At 39.1% G+C, this 20,036-nt stretch overlaps 2 protein-coding genes and 1 long non-coding RNA gene across 3 annotated transcripts; 1 reads left to right on the forward strand and 2 right to left on the reverse strand.

The window, feature by feature from the left end:
- The first annotated feature begins 643 nt into the window (after nt 1–643).
- LOC148930260 (uncharacterized) lies at nt 644–2,312 on the forward strand. Its single transcript, XR_016136904.1, has 2 exons — nt 644–853; nt 1,969–2,312. It is a non-coding gene; the product is annotated as an uncharacterized LOC148930260 (long non-coding RNA).
- Nucleotides 2,313–7,335: 5,023 nt separating this feature from the next.
- LOC125209345 (cytochrome P450 71AU50-like) lies at nt 7,336–9,116 on the reverse strand. Its single transcript, XM_048108945.2, has 2 exons — nt 8,189–9,116; nt 7,336–8,105 (listed from the first exon to the last, which is right to left on the reverse strand). Exons 1-2 carry the CDS (start codon nt 9,053–9,055, stop codon nt 7,488–7,490), a joined length of 1,485 nt encoding a protein of 494 aa, XP_047964902.2. The 5' UTR covers nt 9,056–9,116; the 3' UTR covers nt 7,336–7,487.
- Nucleotides 9,117–10,482: 1,366 nt separating this feature from the next.
- On the reverse strand, nt 10,483–12,226 carry LOC148930261 (cytochrome P450 71AU50-like). The gene is made up of 2 exons (XM_089069447.1): nt 11,348–12,226; nt 10,483–11,178 (listed from the first exon to the last, which is right to left on the reverse strand). Exons 1-2 carry the CDS (start codon nt 12,221–12,223, stop codon nt 10,564–10,566), a joined length of 1,491 nt encoding a protein of 496 aa, XP_088925573.1. The 5' UTR covers nt 12,224–12,226; the 3' UTR covers nt 10,483–10,563.
- Nucleotides 12,227–20,036: the final 7,810 nt, after the last annotated feature.

Here is a 20,036-nt window from a genome sequence, read left to right on the forward strand (position 1 = left end):
AAAGAATGTTGGAAATAAAATTGAACATTGCAGTTTGCAGAAATGGGAACCTCCTCCATCGGGCACTCTTATGATGAATAGTGATTAAATGTTCTCCAGAATGGTCGTGTTGGATTGGGGGCGATCTTTAGAGATGAAAAGGGGGTGGTTGTCTTTGCTTGTAAGACCAAACTTAGAGTGGCTGGGTCAACGACATTGATGGAAGGTATCGCAATTCAGTATGGTTTGAATATGACCCTTTTGCATAATATCTCTAAGGTATATGTGCAATGTGATAACCAAAATTTGATCAGGGGACTACGTGGTGATGTGGATCTTGACCCTTACAATGAAGTTGTGAAAGACGACATCTTGGCTATTGCTAGAAGGGACGTCATCGATTTTCAATTCATCCCTAGAGCTTGTAATCGTGTTGCCCACTTATTGTCTAGAAGTCTAAACTTTGTAGAGGCAAACTTTATTCCAGAAAATATTTTGCCTTCTGAAGAAACACTTTAAATTTATAAAATTACCTTATCTTCTAAAAAAAAATATGCATTGATTGATATACAATACACACGGTAGTCTTACATCTTATCGTATATTATCGTTACTCATTAACCTTTTGTTTCATAGCACATGCTAGAAACAAACTATCAATAATAACACACAAAATTTCAATGCTTATGCAAACGATAAGTGGGCACAGCCACGAGAGGCTTCATTCTAGCATTAACCAAACCAAATTTCTCAGTCATATTAATCCCATCCGGAAGCTCCCAATCAAAGCAATGCACCAACTGCGCCAGCACCAGTTTCACCACCGTCAGCCCTAATTGTATCCCGGGGCAACCCCACCTTCCCGCACCAAAAGGTAACAATTCAAAATGATGGCCTCTCAGGTAGAGGTGGCCACGGTTCGAAAACCGCCGGTTCCGGTTCGTCGAAAGCTTGAACCGTAACCGGCCCGGATACCGATTATCCTGTTCCGGTTTAACCGCCAGTTACCGCCGGTTCCGGTTCCGGTTCCGGCGGTTCCGGTTCGGTTCCGGTTCAATTTTATTTTATTTTTTTTAATCTTAGAGTTATTTAAATCTTAGAGTTATAACTTTTATTGCAATTCTATAGTAAAATCCAAAGAGAATTGATAACGATAACGATAAAGAATTGCAATTTTATTGATTTGAAACTTTGAATGTAAATTTCTATAATACAATTACAAGTTACAAAATACAACAATACAAGTACAACTTAAGTAAACAAGTAGAGAGTAAATTGAGAGAATGAGGTAGAGAATAGAGAATTGGAGATTGAGAGAGAAATACTTGTTAACACAAGAATAAGGTGAGTAGAAGTGATGAAGAAGGGGGTATTTATAGACGAAAAATGGGGGAAAAATTTGATATTAAAAAAGAAAAAAAATTGAATTTCAAATTTGAAAACGGTCGAAAACCGCCGGTTTCTGACCGAACCGCCGGTTTGTGTCAGAAAACCGCCGGTTTCTGATCGAAAACCGGCGGTTTCCGACACCTTTTCAGACCCTACGCTGCAACCCTACACGCCTACGCCTGAACCTAGCCCTGAACCGTCGGGAACCGGTGGTTTTGTGTCACAAACCGGCGGTTTTCCGACACAAACTGGCGGTTTTCCGGCCTTTTTCAGCCCTACGCCTGCAACCCTAGGAACCTACAGGCGACAGCTAAATATTCCCGGCTAACCGGCGGTTAACCGCCGGTTCCGGTTTCGTATTTTTGGAACCGTAACCGAACCGTTATAACCGTGAAACCGAATTTCGAACCGGAACCGGTGCCGGTTGGGAACCGGTAGTTAACCGGCGGTCCGGTTTGGTTTGGCCACCTCTGCTCTCAGGTCTATCTCGCTACCAGCGAACCTCTCTGGTATAAAAGAGTCAAGGTCTTGAGCCCAATTTAATTTAATTAAATCCCTTCTTTGAACCCAAATACTAAATCCTTTTTCTTGAGCCCAAAGATCCCTTTCAATATAATCGTGCGTGGAGAGGAGACGGCGAGAACTTATCAGAGGCCTAGCGACAGTGGTGGCGGGCTGGAATGGCGGAGAACCCGACGGGAACTCGGGGAGATCTCTTCTCTAATTTTGAGGAATATTTTCAAATTCGATGTGTTCTTGAAGAAATGTGACAGAGAGAGAAGACAGTGGGCGTGAATAATTTTGGGAAAGGGAGTTTTTGGCTTCTTGTTAATGCTATTATTATTTTTTTATGATGGTTTCAAAATGGAAGCTACGTGTATTTTTTTTTTTTTTGAAGGGATTATGTACTTCTATTCTTTCATTAAGCCAATGTGTTTAATTTAGTGGGCTAGGGAAATTTTATTTCTTGTCTATTTCTTTTTGAGTTGGGCTAAGAGTGGTTGTTTTATTCCTTGAGCAAGTGGAGGATGTTTTAATATAATTATTTGGGATTGGAACGAGTTACTTAAATCCCTGTGAGCCGAGTTTTCTTTTGCAAAAATTGTTGAAGACGTGAACGGCTGGCCGGCGTCGTCGCGATGCCTTGGGCGACCGAAATTAATCGAAATACTTAAGCTTCTAATTGGAAAATTTGCAATCTTATCGATAAAAACAATCAAAGCTTTAAGATACATGCATCTTGATTATTTTAAATTCAAAGGTGATACCTAGCAAGTGAATCGTGATCGCAAAAGAAAGAATATAATTTCGGATTAAGTACTCAAGGTGGGCATTATTTCCTAAACTCTTTTATTTTTTGAAATCATGATTATGGTGTTATAAGAGCGGTTTAAATGTTATGTCATGTCTGTGATTGTTTTTATGATGTTGTTGGTGCGCCCTAAGAGCATCCGCAATGGTGCTTAGGCCAGCCATAGGCCAGCCATAGGCTAGCCATTCTCTCCTCTGCCACGTCAGCAACACTAAAAAAACCACCTGCCACGTCAGATTTAGGCCAGCCATAGGTCAGCCGCAATAAAAATAATTCAAAATATACTACATTTACGGAATTAAAATTGCGATATACGGAATTAAATTTACGACACATATACGGGAAAAATAATCCATTCCATTAAAAAAAGTACAAAGATTTAAAAAAAAAGTACATGATTTTTTTTAAAAAAAAAGGGCTTCAACAAACGAGCCCCGCCACTCTCTACTCCTCATCGCCGTCGCCGTCGTCCTCGTCGTCGCCGTCGCCGCTGCCGCCACCCGTGGTATCTGAGCCCACGTCGGAACCCCCCAGCCGTGACCTCGCGATCTCTAAATCAGCACGCATGCTCTCGAGCATCTCGTAAAGAAACCTCTTCTCCGTGGGGTCAGTGGCGTTCTTCCACTCTCGGAAGACCTGTAACATCTGAGCCCGCGTTTGGTTACGCGAATGGAGAGTGTACTCGAGTGGGGCGGCTGGGAGGGCGGAGGACTGGACCTCGCGGGGCGATAGGGGGGATCCGCCCCTCGCAGCCCGCTGCGCCCGCTTCTGTCCAACCGGGCGGGGGCGACCAGTAAATGAAGGAGGGGATGGAAACTCCTCAGCATCCGGGGGGAGGTCGTGGGATCCGCCGCTGCTGCCGCTGTAGTCGCCGCTATAGTTCAGTCGCTGCTTTTTCGGCCACCCAGCGTCGCACCCCGCCCGGAACTTCTCGGATTCCTTCAACAACAAGAAGCACTCCCAGAAGGTGAACTCCTTATACTTCCCCTCCAAGGGGAACTGACTCGCGGCTATCCTCCGGGCGTCGTCCTCAGTCTGCCCACTTCTGAGCTGACGGAGGGCGTTGGCGTACAAATTCGCAAAACTGCCCACCGCGGCCCTGGTGCGCTCCCACCCCTTCCGGACCTCCTCGTTGCTGAAGTCCTTCCCGTGCGGGCAGTGCCTCTTATAAGCAGCTCTGATCTTCGCCCACATGTTGACGACCCGCTGGTTGTTCGCAACCAGCGGATCGTCGCGCACCTTCAACCACCCCTTGGCCACCCCGGCGTACTCATCCTCCGTCCACTTCCTCCGGCCAGTGGCAGCGGGCTGCGATGACTCGCCGACCGCCTTCCCCCTCCCCCTCCCCCTCGTCTTCTTCTTCGGCGCGGCCGGTCTCGTTAGAACGGGAGTATCATCGTCCCCGAGATCGATCCCCATATCATGCAATGACAGAAGGTCATCGCCAGAGAATTGCGTCTCCACCGGGGTCGACGTGTGAGACGAAGCCGTCAAAAAATCAAGCGAGGGCCGATATACCGCGTCCCCTCCCGGTGACCCCTGAACCCCCCCCCCCCCCCCCCCGGCATCCCGGGATGCATACCGTGCGGCATCCCCCCCGCCACATCATCCCCATCATCTGCTGCAGCATCATCTGCTGCTGCATCTGGGGCATACCCCCCCCTCCCACCCGGGCGCTGACAGCCCGCCGCTCCCCTGCCCGCCGCCCGGCATCCCCCCCGGCATACCCCCCTGGTTCCCCCCATCGCCCCCCACCGAGCTCTCCCGCCTCGCGCATCTACAAACACAGTTGAACATGTGGAAAATCATAGGTGAATGGAAGGCGGCACCTGACCCTGTGAAGAAGGGGCTTCTTTTTTATCTCCTCCAGAGTATGCGGCCGCAATGGCGGCTAGCGCACGTAGCAGCGACGGCGACGATGAGGAGTGAGGCGGGGCTCGTGTGTGGAAGCAGGAGGGGTTTTTTTTTAATTATGTAATTTTTTTTAATGTACTTTATTTAATTTAAATAAAATTTATTGCATTTTCCTATATTTGTGTCGTAAATTTAATTTCGTATTTTGCGTGATTGTAATGTATTGATTTTTTATAATTTTGTTGGCCTATGACTAGGCTATTGCTTGTCCAGTTTCTTGTCCTGATGATGTGGCAGGAGGGATTTCTTGTCCTGATGATGTGGCAGGAGGAGTTTTTGGCTAGACTATTGCCATTGGAGATGCTCTTATATAGAGGGAGATAAAAGTAAGAAAGTGAAAAAAGTTAGAAAGAATAATGTAGAAAAGTGAATAGAATAAAGAGAATAAAGTAAGTGAGAGAAAAAAGTAAAAAGAAGTGAGCAAGTTATTATAATATAGGAATGTCTTAATTTTGAAGAAACTTTTCAAAAAAAAATAAATAAATAATTCAACTATATAAGAATTGATTATAAGGTGTGTACGGCAAAGATGTGATTTGTTCATTCGCATTGATTTTAAGGTGTGTACGACAAAGATGTGATTTGTTCATTCGCATTAGATTAGGGGGGTCAAATCGTGTGTGTTGTGTCGTTATCGTGTCGACACGATAATGACACGACACGATAGCAACAAACACGAACACGACCCGTTAATTACACTCCAAACACGAACACAAACACGACCTGCTACCCTCTGACACAAACACGACACGATCTCATTAACGACACAAACCACTTCGGGTCAACCACGAAACGATAACAACATATATATGACATGACACAATAACGGCTATATTAATATTATTTCTTAACGTGTAACACGGACATGACACTATGCTAGTACTAAGTGCTCCATCAGACTAAACCTAATTTAAATTTTAAAATAAATAAATTAATAATATTATTATAATATATTAATATTATTTCTTAACGTATAACACGAACATGACACAAAATTTTTGTGTTATTATCGTGTCGACACGATAAGGACACGAACCCTATAAGCTTTGACACATACCCATTAATTTCGTACAGATTCGTGTCGTGTTATCGTGTCATGCCAAAAATTGTCATCTTAGATTAGATAATGACAATACACTTGTAATGATAAGACACTTGTGGTGATAAATTCATGGTTGTCCTAGAGTGTCATGTATGACAAATTCAAGGTGTGTACGATTTGTTCATTCGCATTGATTATAAGGTGCTTACGGAAAAGATGTGATTTGTTCATTTGCATTAGATAATGACAATTAACTTGTAGTGATGAAACACTTGTGGTGATAAATTTATGGTTGTCCTATAGTGTCATATATCACATGAATTTGACGTATAAACAATCGATAAAGTAGAAAAAGATAAGTGAGTTGACTGAAAATACACATCATTTGATATAGCAGAAAAAGAAAAGTGAGTGGTTATAAAATACACCATCATTGTCATGTCCCCTATTAATAATCTTTGTATTGAATGATATAAGTTTTATTGAAATTAAGAAAATATGAGAGGAAACGAGAAATAGCTAAATGATTATTAACTGAAATTGAAATTGAGAAAACTCACTGAAATTGAAATTGAGAAAACTCTTGGGAAGAAAGTAAGAGAAAGAGAGAAAATGTTAAGATTAAGGGAGCTGATACAACCCGAGCCAATCCATACTCTGATTAGTTAGAACCAGCCCTCTGCCAAGTAGCACTTCTCCAACTAGCCCAAACGAGCCCACCTAGATAATTTATTTTAAGTCATAGATAGAGTGTATTATAAGCTTGATTTCGGATTTCCTTTGTTGATTCTTTATGATTCTAATTAATTTGTTGTTAAATGGTGTTGAGTGTTGATTAAAAAGTTACTCTCTCCGTCCCATTTTAGGAGTTCCGGTTTATCATTTTTGGGTGTCTAACTTTAGGAGTCCCGGTTGTAATATTCCATAAATGGTATTAGGCCCCACATTCCACTCACCTTTTATTATAAAACTAATATAAAAAAATAGGACTCACGTCCCACTATATTTTTTCACCAACTTTCCTTTACATTTCTTAAAACTCGTGCCGAACTCAACCGGGACTTCTAAAATGGGACGGAGGGAGTATTAATTTGTTTTGAATAGTGATACTAATTACTACCTCCGTCCCTAAAAATTTGTTCCATTTTTCCATTTCCGTCCGTCTCCCAAAATTTGTCTCATTTCACTTTTATCATTTTTTATAATGGACCACGTATTTCACTAACTCATTCCTACTCACATTCTTTATAAAACTAATATATAAAAGTAGGACTTACAATCCACTAACTTTTTCAACTCACTTTTCATTACATTTCTTAAAACGCGTACTGGGTCAAAATGGGATAAATTTTGAGGGACGGAGGTAGTAATATTTATTCAAATCATACATATGTATATTGAATCATTCCAAACTTAATACATTTATAGTCTTTTATTCTATTATGCACGTATTATTATGATCAAAACAAGTTTGAAGAATGTGGTAGGTGTGCAGCAATCGTAGCTGCAAATGAAAACAATTTCCAAACACTCTTTGAAATAAATGCAAATCATTACAAGGTTAGTCAACTATTGTTGGCTTGTGAAACAACCACATTGAGGTGGATTCATTTCAATGGAAGAAGAATCCCAAGAAATGTGCATGTTTTCAGATTATTTTTCTGCTCATTAATATTCAAATCATCATTCTTTGCATACATTCACGGAAGAAGTGATTATTCCTCATTAATATGCATTGATTGATATACAATACACATGGTAGTCTTACATCTTATATTATCGTTACTCATTAATTAGCCTTTTGTTTCATAGCACATGCTAGAAACAAACTATCAATAATAACACAAACTTTCAATGCTTATGCAAACGATAAGTGGGCACAGACACGAGAGGCTTCAATCTAACATTAACCAAACCAAATTTCTCAGTCATGTCCACATCACTCTCCTTCATCCCATCTGGAAGCTCCCAATCAAAGCAATGCACCAATTGCGCCAGCACCAGTTTCACCACCGTCAGCCCTAATTGTATCCCGGGGCAGCCCCGCCTTCCCGCACTAAACGGTATCAGTTCAAAATGGTGGCCTCTCAGGTCTATCTCGCTACCAACGAACCTCTCTGGTGTAAAAGAGTCAGGGTCAGGCCAAACATCGGGATCCCTCCCTATAGCCCATACATTCACCATCACTCTTGCTTTTTTAGGCACGTGGAACCCTCCGACCTCGCAGTCCTCCATGGATTCATGAGGAATCAAGAAGGGCCCCACGGGATGGAGACGCAGGGCTTCCTTGACCACGCAATCCAAGTATTTGAGTTTACCAAGATGTGATTCTTCAACCATTTGATCCAATCCCACCACTGACTCCAGTTCTTCCTGGAGTTTCTTCATTACTGCTGGATGCTTCATCAGTTCCGACATTGCCCACTCCAGTGCTGTTGATGAGGTATCCATCCCTGCGACGACCATATCCTTGTACATATAAAAAAAAATTAAACATGAATATTCACGCAAACTAGTATTATTAAAAGAGCGACAATAAATATTATTATTACGAGGAGAATGGCCTTGACATGGCGACGATCAAAGTCAAATCCCGCTTCTCCGGATTCCATAATCTCCATCAGTGTATCAACGATGTCTCCATCTGTCTGCTTCTTGTTCCTCTTTACGTGCTCATCAATTATTTTTTCCAAAATTCCATCAATAATCTTGCTCACTCTCTTCATCTTGCCATGTAATCCCTGGAGATTGAGCACGCCAATGTACGGAAAATAGTCAGCCAGATTGAATTTCCCCAGAATCACCATCGCCTCCTTGATCGCCTCTTCGAATCCTTTGTCCTCCATAGTCGAATATCTCTTCCCAAACACCATCAAGAAGTTAATGTCGCAGTTGAGGGCCGTAATCCGGGCGCTGAGATCAACGGCTTCCCGGGTTTCAGCAGCCCGTTTAAGAGAAGTAACGAAAAGCCCGAGCTCGGCCCGTCTCATGGGCTGGAAATGGCTGATCTTCACGTTGCTCAGCAGCTTCAACGTGAAGAGTTTCCGCATCTGGCGCCAGTACGGGCCGTACGGCCCGAAAGCCAAGTCTCTCTTGTCGTAGAGTATGCACGCGGCGGCCTCGTTGGCAGGCCGGCTGGCGAAGGCGAGGTCGTGCGTCTTGAGGACGAGTTCGGCTGCAGCGGGAGACGACACGACGAGTGCTGGCACGAAGCCGAAGCGCAAGCCCATGATCGGGCCGTGTTTTCGGGCCAGGCGGTGTAAATCACGGTGAGGATTCTTCCCCAGGAGGTGGAGATGGCCTAATATGGGAAGGCCTTTCGGGCCGGGAGGCAGCCTCTTCTTGCTTCTCGGCCCGAGAAGTTGTTGGAGGAAATACAATAACACAATTAATGATAAAACAAGCCAAATCATGGCCATTTTTCAACTTAATATTAACAATGCTTGTGTATTTTTGGTGAAGCTAGTTGTTTAGGTGCTCATTCCGGAAATGAAGATGGAGTATTTATAGATACAAACGTGCATGAAAATGTTGTTAGAATCTAGTATAGTATTGTGATCATGATAATACCTATTTTCAACGGTTCACACATGCGATTTATGTGTACGTCAAAGATGTAGTACTCCCTCCGCCCACCCACTGTTTTCTAGTAGTATTTTAAATTTGTCGATAAATATTTTTTATTATTTTTTACTAAAAATGTGAATCTCATATTAATTCACTCACATTCTATCATACTCGCTTCGTCCCCTATAATTTTTCGTCATTTGACCAAGCACGGATTTTAAGAAATGTAATAAAAAGTGAGTTGAAAAAGTTAGTGGTATGTGGATCCTATTTTTATATACTTAGTTTTATAATAAAATGTGAGTGAGAATTAGTTAGTGGAATATGAGGACCACTACCAAAAATGGTAAAAGTGAAAGGTGATAAATTTTTAGGGGCAGACGGAAATGAAAATAAGTGATAAATTTTCAGGGACGGAAGGAGTAATACCAATATAAAAGTAGCAATCAAGTTACACTAAGTTTTCCTTATTATTTTTATTTTTACAAAATCAAACAATTTCTTAAATAAGAAACAGTTAAAATTGGAACATTTATTGACGTATATAGGAAATACTCCATTGCGACAGTATCTTCGATGGTCCACCCGTGTGAATTATGTGATAGATAGACTTTAAGGAGTACGGCAAAAATGTGGTTTGTTCATTTGTTGTTGCTTACGATATGACAATTGAAGTGTGGAATTCATGGTCTTTGGTCATATTAACTGTTGAAACAAGTAGGCAAGAATAGAGAATATTCAAAAGGAGACTGAGTCAAGAATGAAGAATTAAGAAGAGATATTTTCCTTATTTGAGTCGAATTAAGAAATCAAAAGATCAACACTTAAATGAATAGATTTTAGTTGAATTATACTAGTATTTCATGTTTATCAATAGATCCACTCTTTCATTTCATTTTCCCACTTATTTAAGTCTCAAAGTCTCAAATTGCTTTTGGTAAATGAAAAATATAATGCGAGTAAAACATTTGGCTAATTAAATGAGGTCATTTAATACATTTAGTCATTTATGTCTAATTTTTACATATATACGAATTATGTTGATAAATTTAGAAACTTAGCATGTTGAAATTTACTATTGGACAATTGAGAAAAATATTAAAGTTATGATATAATGTCTTTTTTTAAGTCGCGGGATGGATCAGATTTTTTTGCCGAACTTCATGTTTTTTTTTGGCATTTTCCCTAACAATAGTAATTTTAGAAAAGGAAATGTAAACTGATTAATGAGAAATTCTCAATGTTAAAAAAAGTACAAACTCCATGATGGACTAAATTCGATTACAGCCCTAATTCCACGTGCACGACATTTTTATTTCAACATAATTATTTATCATACTGCTAATACATAAGATGTATCTCAAGACACATGCAGTCGAAACCTAGGAATGGCCATGAGATGCTTAGCTCTAGCCGTCACCAAACCAAAGTGCTCAGACATGTCTATTTCACCGGGCTTCATACCAGGAAGCTCCCAATCAAAGCAGTGCACCAATTGCGCCACCATTAGTTTCACCACGGTCAGCCCTAGTTGCAGCCCCGGGCAGCCCCTTCTACCCGAACCAAACGGTATGAGCTCGAAATGGCGGCCTCTCAGGTCTATCTCGTTACCAATGAACCTCTCTGGTGTAAAAGAGTCTGGGTCAGCCCAAACATCAGGATCCCTTCCTATAGCCCATGCGTTCACGATAACTCTTGCTTTTTTAGGCACGTAGAAACCTTGGATCTCACATTCCTCCATGGATTCGTGCGGGATCATCAGGGGCACCACAGGGTGGAGACGCAGGGCTTCCTTGACCACACAGTCCAAGTATTCGAGTTTGTCTAAATGTAATTCTTCAACCATTTGATCCAATCCCACCACTGATTGCACTTCTTGCTGGAGCTTCTTCATAACTGCTGGATGTTTCATCAGCTCCGACATTGCCCATTCTATTGCAGCTGCAGACGTATCCATTCCTGCTATGAGTAAATCCTGCACCAATGTAAAAAAATCTCATTTTTTTATCTCATGTTACTTGAGTAATTCTTTTATTTTATTTTCTTGTACTTTACTCTTTTGATACTCCGTACTTAAGACACTAGAAATAAAATTTCTTAAAACCTCGTGCCTAAAATAAAGACTCAAGTAACATGAGACAGACCAGTAGCACGGCCTTAATATGTCTCCGGTCGAATTCGAACCCAGCTTCCCCAGACTCCATGATCGCCATCATCGTATCAACAAAGTCCTCGCTCCGCTCCTCCTCCCCCCTCTTCGTTACATGATCGTCGATGATTCTCTCCAAGAATCCATCAAACACCTTGCTCAACCGCTTCATCCTCCGGTTCAGCCCTTGCAGATCAAGACTCCCGACGTAGGGGAAGAAGTCGGCGAGATTGAACTGCGCCGCCACCGCCACGGTCTCCATGAACAGCGCTCTAAACCCCTCCTCATCAAGCTCCCCGTCGGAATACTTCCTCCCCAAGATCATCAAGCAGTTCATGTCGCAGTTGACGGCCGAGATCGCCGCGCTGAGATCAACGCTCTCTCCCCCCTCCGCGGCGTGCTTCAGAGAGCTAACAAGAAGCCCGATCTCGGCCTTTCTAACGGGCCGGAATCGGTCGATCTTGAAATTGCTCAGCAGCTGCAACGTGCAGAGTTTCCGCATGTTGCGCCAGTACGGGCCGTACGGCCCGAACACGAGGTTCCGCTGCTCGTAGCTTAGCTGGCGCGCGGCGTCATGAGGGGGCCGGCTTGCAAAGACGAGGTCGTGGGTCTTGAGGACGAGCTCGGCTGCGGCCGGGGATGAGATGACGACTGCGGGCACGGGGCCGAAGCGCAGCCCCATGACCGGGCCGTGTTTTCGGGCTAGATTGCATAGGTCGACATGGGGATTCTTGCCGAGGAGGTGGAAATGGCCTAGTAAGGGAATGCCTATCGGGCCCGGGGGCAGTTTTTTTCGGGTTTTCGGGCAGACTAGTTTTTTAAAGAAATAAACAAGTAGGGTTGCTGATAAAACCGCCCATAGCCATGCCATTTTTGCAATATATCTCAGTGTGAAATTCGATTGTAATCTGATTTATGAAATGTGTGGTTTGTTAGTGGTGGCATATTTAACGTGTGATGGTAACCTAGATGGTGTAGTAAAAAATTTAGACAACAAAAATTAGTATCGTAAAGTTTACTTCTTTAGCGGATAGATCAACGTGAGTATCAAGATAAATGTTGATCTCAACGAATCCTTGTTACTTAGTGGTGGTTTTTTTCAGTGAGTCCATCTTCATATTATATAATCCTTGTTAGTTTGTGGTTGTTATATCAATAAGTCCATCTTCATTTCTTATAATTATATGCTCATGTTGTTTATTTTTAAAAAGGGATAATAGTTGTTTAAATCATGCAATTTGGTCAAATTATGGTATATCTCGTAAACTTTGAAATTGGAATATTAAATCACAGGATGATATGACCTCTTCCTACCTGAACCAAATGGCATGAGCTCGAAATGGCGGCTTTTCAGGCCTATCTCGCTAATGAAATTAAAAAGGTACCACAACGTTCAAATGTTGAGAAAATAAATTGATTTTCGAATGTTCAAATAGTCAACACAAATCTGTAACATGGAACTTATTCCAAAAATATTGATACGAGATGTCTTGAACTTCCTAAAAGAAATTTAATAGTACTATGATTTTCTATTCTTCCTCACCCAATTCTTACACGTGTATAGATTGCATTGGCATAATCATCGGTTACATGGAATGATTAAATGGATCCATTTTGCTAGATTCCAGATTATTTGATAATCAAACTCGTAATTTTATGATTCGATTCGAATACATTTTTTAACCAGGACATCTATCGGCTAATTAATTCCCTTGCTAATGTAGAGGGTTGGGAGAGTCACGAGACAATTGGCCCAAGAATTTAAATTTACTATGCATATACAAAGTCGAGGATCAAACCCTGACCTTTTTTAAGGATCGAATACACTTTTTTTTTTTGTCTTTGATATATTGAGTTGGTGGCGAGGAATAACACTATTTGCTATAATATCTGGGTGGAATTACCCTTATTTGAATTGGTAGTCATATTTTTTATTTTTCAAAGTGTGAAATAGGTAGTATTGAAAGTTGTAACTTTATAAGGTGATAGATGAACATCATAACCAAGATTGATCTCCACGATTCCATTTGTTAGTTTTTTTTACCCCGAGTAAAGCTAATTGTGTTCGGATTGTCGACTGCAACGGCAGTTTGATATTGTTCACTTTGAGTCAAACATTTTTTGTCACTTTCAAAAGGCCTCAAACTGATTAGGGTTGCACAAGAATTATATACATCTTCCAACTTTCCTCAAACTCTCGATGTGGGATTGGTTTGTACTCAACAAGGTTGATTCTCTCAATCAATTTAATCTGATTAGATCCATTCAGTGTAATATGCTATGGTTTGGTTACAAAGGACATATGTTGTTGTTTGGTTTATTTCTATGATTATTTTATGAAAATATTTGGTTATTAACAAGATTACTATCAAGCTAAATTTATTTATTATATACATTTATGAATCAATTTTAATTAATAAAATCATAACCACAAAAACTAGAAGGATGGTTGTCGAGAGCACCACAACCATGGACATAGAACCTATGGAGGGTCTCGTGAAGCAGACTCAAAATTGAAATCATTTTATAATAGAAATCGCCACAAACTAGAAATCTGCACAAAATAGAATCAACAAGAACTAGAATTAGCACGAAAGTTGAATGAATCCTCGAAATTGAAATCATTTTAAAATAGAAATCAGCACAAACTAGAAATCTGCACGAAATAGAAATTAGCACAAACTAGAAATTAGCACGAGAGCACGAACATTTTTGTAGTGTATGAGTAATAATTGTACTTTTTTACATCAAATTTATGCAACTTCCTTTCACAAGCCTTGCCCAGGACACTTATGTAATACCTCGATTAAATTATGGTCGGTTGTCGCAGTATTGAATGCAATTTTAGCTTTTCTTCCCTCCACGGTTACCTTGTATTATGAAGCAACTGGTATAAAAAAGTTCCCCATTCTTCTCAATCAGCAAGGCAGCCAACATCAACGAGCATGGGCACATGACCACGACCACCCATAAGGCACATCATCTGACGCATCTAGTGTTGATCAGCAGAGGAAGCGCGAACTGATACACTATGACGCAGAAAATTGTTCCAAATGCAAGTGTATCTAATTAGATCATCTTGGATTTCTTCACAACTACCGCAGCTCCAAAGGAGACAGCGGAACTCATAGACAACATGGCAAAAGCGAGGAAAGTTGCCGAGAACTTCAAAGCACGTCCGACTGACTTCCTCTCAAGAAAATATGACCATATGATGCTAACCACATTCAAGACAGCACTAAACATGGCCACGAGGTTAAAGAAGACAAAGAGAAGGTACGCCAATGTAGTAGGACCACTTAGGCGGCCAAAGTTGTCGCTGAGGGTGAGCATAGCAGCATAGCAAGACCCTGCAATTACGGTGGACATGAGTAGAAAAGTCTCCACCATTTTGTTACCGGCCTCCATTTCAACCTCGCCTATCAGCCTCAGCCTCCTCCTATTCTCCCTCCTGCTCCTCCTTTTCTTCCTCCTCACTTATCTCATGAACATGAGGTGGTATGTCTGACCTCGTCTCCTCCGAGCTTCCCATGAAACTGGAGGAGAATAATGATTAATGGTTGGATACAATAATCTCTTAAATTAAAGATGTAGTGTTACTTTAAAAAAAAGTGTGATTAGAAGATTATACATACATAATGCTACAAATGACTCCTATTTCCTATAGATACAGTAATCTCTTGAGTTAAAAAAGATGTAGTGTTATTTAAAAAAAAAAGAGTGATTCGAAGATTAAACATACATAATACCATAAATTACTCCTACGGTAAGATACATACAGTAATCTCTTAAATTAAAGATGTAGCTAGTGTTATTTTTTTTAAAAATGAGTGGTTCGAAGATTAAACATACGTAATACCACGAATTACTCCTATTCTACTCCTCCAGTAACAAAATAAAGTAATCTCTTAAATTAAAGATGTAGCTAGCTAGGTGTTATTTTTTCTTTTCTTAAAGTGTAATTCGACGATTAAACATACATAATACCACAAATTACTCCTACGATAAGATACATACAGTAATCTCTTAAGAGTAAAGTTCATAATTGGTCCTGAACATATGGTCATTTTACGTTTTTGGTCCTAAACATTATCTTTCAGATTTTTTGGTCGTGCGCATTTCAGTTCGGATCACAATTGGTCCTGCACATTTCAAATCGTATCACAATTGGTCCTCCCGTCAACATTTCCGTTAAAAACTAACGGTCAACGGGTTTCATCCCGATTTTGACCAAATTAAACTTTTAATTCTGATTTTTTACTCCCTAATTAATTTTCTAATTATTTTTATAAATTTCATGAATTTCAATATATAGTAGACAAAATATCAACAAAATCGTAAAATCGTCAATCTATTATAATATTATAGTAATAGATTTGGTCAACTACATGTATGTGTTTTGCAACACAAAAACACAAAAATATCAATACAATGTTACCGATAGGGGTGAGCAAAAAATCCGAAAACCGAATATCCGAACCGATCCAAACCGAAAATTTAAAATTCGGTTCGGTTTGTTCGGTTTTTCAGTTCGGTTCGATTTCAAAATTTGAAAAATTTCGGTTTTTCGGTTCGGTTCGGTCGGAAAAAAAACCGAATAACCGAAAAACTGAATTATATTTAATTATATTATATTTTATATATATATATATTAATAGGATCATGATCAATTGAGATTATTTAGGCTAATTGAGAAATGAGATGCAATATCAGCCACTCATTTTTATTAAATGAGTGGTCCAGATTTTGCCAGACAATAAATATTATTTGATTAATTTAATATGAAAGGGTAAAACTGTCTTTTCCCGTTTTAATTTAGGGTTCTTCACCAGATTTTATTTTTCGTCGGCGATTCTGGTGAGATTTAAGGATTGAATCATATCTCTCATTGAATCTATTTTAATGATTTATGATTAAATTGATTTGCAAAATTAGACTCAGACGGTTTCAACGATTTCAACGATACCAGATTTGCGATTCAATTTTAGAAAAATAGACGACCTGTTCGACGGATTTCTCTGTTGATTTTGACGTTTTTCGGTCGATTATACCCACTTTTATTCTGTTTTTATCCTTTATTTGTTGATGCCCAGTTAAATTTGTTCCTAATTAGTTTTATTTTATTTTATTTTCTCATCTTCAGGTTCGATTTCAGTTCATAATCAACAGCTAAGTGTTATTTGATGGATTCTTCATCTTATTCCGAGTCTACGTCGACGAATGGTGGAGGTAGTTTGGTTTGATTTTCATTAACATGAATTTTTTGTGTTATGTTGGTGATTTATGCTCTGTTGACATGATTTGAAAATCTGTTGACATGATTTATGTTAGTTGGTAAATATTTTGTGTTGTTGTTATGCTCTTTGTGGACATTCTGTTTCATTAACATTATTTTGTTGTGTTATGTTGGTGATTTATGCTCTGTTGACATGATTTATGTGTACTTGTTAATTATTCTGTTGACATAGTGTGTTTGAATTGGTGTATTCTAATTAAATTGGACATTTTGATCCTGGTAATTTGAAGCATGTTCTGATATTTTGGTTTTACATAACTTATATCAATTGTCTAAGAATTTTACAAGAGTGCAGCCACGTCTTTAGATATAACTATAGGGGTAATTTTCTGATTTATGTGAAGCTACTTGAGAAATCAGCTCAATAATTCTTGACTGAGGAAATAAATGTTAGTCTTAGTGGATCAATGTTTGGTTGGATTTTCTTTAATGTAAAAGTCCATATGATATGACCATAATCAGAGTCTTTAACTTGATTTTAAAAAATCAGTTAGTTATTGGCTAAGCAAAAGACCATAAATACTTAGAAGGTTGAGAAACATGGTTGAGTTTGGAATCTATGGATACTTTAGGTGTAGACTGTTTAACCCTTTTTTCTTAATCAGTTGTGAACTTTCAAGGGAAAAGTATGGGTTATGAGCTCTTTGTTAACATTCTGTTGTTGATTTATGCTCTGTTGAAATGACTTGAAAATCTGTTGACATGATTTATGTTCCTTGGTAAATATTCTGTGTTGTTGCCATGCTCTTTGTTCACTTTCTGTTTCATTAACATTATTTTGTTGTGTTATGTTGGTGATTTATGCTCTGTTGACATGATTTATGTGTACTTGTTAATTATTCTGTTGACATCATGTGTTTCAATCGGTGTATTCTAATTAAACTGGACATTTTGATCCTAGTAATTTGAAGCTTGTTCTGATATTTTGGCTTACATAACTTATAACAATTGTCTAAGAATTTTACAAGAGTGCAGCCACCTCTTTAGAGATAACTAAAGCTGTTATGTTTTTGATTTATTCTCTGTTGACATGACTTGAAAATCTGTTGACATGATTTATGTTCCTTGGTAAATATTCTATGTTGTAGGGTCTGTTATTCCAATTTGCAAGCCTGAGTTGAGGCCTTATGAAGGTAAAAAAATTTCTTCTCTTGAGGAAGGAATTTCATTTTATCAAAAGTATGCTCAGGGGTGTTGTTTTGATTGTCGAAGATTTGGAAATAGGTCTAGTGGTGGTGTTATTATTTTTCAGTATATTGTTTGCAATAGACAAGGATTTCATACAGTAGATTCGTTGGATGTTGATGTTAATGTATCTGAGGATGGTAATGTGTCTGATGATGATGAAGTATCTTCAAAGAAGAGACGTAGACGTGGCACCAAAAGGTGTGGATGTGGAGCGAGAATTAGTTTTAAGTTTTTTTCTGATTTTGGTGATAAGTATTACCTTGTGCATCAGTTTGTTGAGGAACACAATCATACTATGGTTGACAAAGATCATAAGAGATTTATGAAAGGTAATCGGAGTTTGAATGATGTTCATCACAAGTTTGTTGAAGATTGCACCAAAGCTAACATCGGTCCTACCTCTACTTTTAACTTATTAAAAGAGTTTTTCGGTGGTTATGATGTTGTTGGGTGTACGTTGACTGATGTTAGGAATTGTTCACGTGATATTAAAGAGAAATTAAAAGAAATGGATGTGCAAATGATCCTAAATCAGATGCAAGAGAAGAAGAGAATTTGTGAAGGCTTTTTTTACAAATATCAATTATCACCTGAAGATAATAAGTTAGTGAGCTTATTCTGGTCTGATGCTGAGTCTCGGAAGCATTACCACATGTTTGGAGATGTTGTAGCATTTGATACAACATATTCAACAAACAGGTAGTTTATTTATTATACTTAGTAATTGACATAGATAGTAGTTGATATGGTAGTTGACATATGATACATTTGTACTTTGCATCATTTCTGATTTAATAGTTGACATAGCATATACCTATAATTGACATTATTGATGTTTTGTGTTGATGTATTTGTTCAATAGGTATCGTATGGTGTTTGGTCCATTTACCGGGAAAGACAATCATGGGTGTCCTATTGCGTTTGGAGCTGGTTTCGTATCTGGTGAGAATTGTGATGCATTTTCATGGCTTTTCACTGTATTTTTTGAATGCATGGGTGTTGCTCCAAGAATCATAATCACTGACCAAGATTGGGGAATGAGGCTTGCCATTGAGAAGGTATTACCTGGTACAAGGCATCGTTTGTGTATGTGGCATATTATGAGCAAGTTATTTGAGAAGATACCTAAATCAATTTCTGATAGAGAAAAGTTTAGTAAGGAGTTTAAATCTTGTGTTTGGTCAGAGTTGTTAGATCCGGATGAGTTTGATATATTAAGGACTAGTATTGTTGAAAAATATAGTGTAGAAGATCATAAGTGGTTTAAGGATATGTTTTTGATCAGACAGATGTGGATCACAAACTTCTTTAGAGATGTTCCTATGGGTTCTTTAATGAGAACAACATCTTTTTCAGAATCTGAAAACAGTTTTTTTAAGAGGTACTCGAAACCGTTGTTCAATTTTGCTGACTTCACTCTTCAGTATAACAATGCCATTGATGCTCAAAGGAATCAAACTGAAAGGCTTGACTATTATGATTCTGTAATCACTCCAAAATATGTCACTGATTTAGCATTTGAGAAGCAATTGGGATCTGTTTACACAGATAGGATGCTTAGAGTGGTACAAGATTTGATTGTTGAGGCTGATAAGAGTTGTCGGATGATTAGCATGTCCACATTGGAGAACATCGAGGTCTTCAAAGTTTCTGATGCTAGAAAGAAGATCTTTACAGTTAGACATGAGATAGAGACTGAGTCATATGAATGTGAGTGTAAACTATTTTTAAGGTGTGGTTATCTATGCAGCCACCTTTTTTTCATCCTCGGAAACAAAGATGTCAACAATATTCCAAAGAAATATGTTGGTAACCATTGGCTTAAAAGTGAATTACTAAAGGCAGTTCATGGTCTCACAATTGATGAAAGTGCGTCTGACAGAGGTATGCAAACTGTTTTCTATACATATTTCAGTTTAAGTTTTAGCATGTGTTGTTTAAGCTGTTGACATATCTTATATAGACTGTTGACATCTTATATATGCTGTTGACATTTTATATGTGCACAGGTTCTAACAAAGATGACAACTACAGATTGCTAACAGGTGTCATGGTCGTTACTTTGGTCTATATCAGCGTGCTTTTAGAAATAAAGATCATTTGATTGCTTTGGATAATTTGCTTGCGGGTATTGGTCCTCAAATCTTTAAAGATGACTGTGCTGGATCGTCTTCTCTTGATAAAAATGATTCAATCATGA

The sequence above is a fragment of the Salvia hispanica genome, chromosome 3, assembly GCF_029641045.1.
Source record: "Salvia hispanica isolate PSC_SH4W2 chromosome 3, Shi_PSC_v1, whole genome shotgun sequence".
Taxonomy (NCBI): Eukaryota; Viridiplantae; Streptophyta; class Magnoliopsida; order Lamiales; family Lamiaceae; genus Salvia; species Salvia hispanica.

Coding starts and splice junctions, on each gene's coding strand:
- LOC148930261 (XM_089069447.1), bottom strand. CDS start 12,223: ATGGCATGGCTATGGGCGGTTTTATCAGCAACCCTACTTGTTTATTTC. Junction 11,179..11,347: donor ATATTAAGGCCGTGCTACTG/GTCTGTCTCATG, acceptor ACATTGGTGCAG/GATTTACTCATAGCAGGAAT.
- LOC125209345 (XM_048108945.2), bottom strand. CDS start 9,055: ATGGCCATGATTTGGCTTGTTTTATCATTAATTGTGTTATTGTATTTC. Junction 8,106..8,188: donor ATGTCAAGGCCATTCTCCTC/GTAATAATAATA, acceptor TATATGTACAAG/GATATGGTCGTCGCAGGGAT.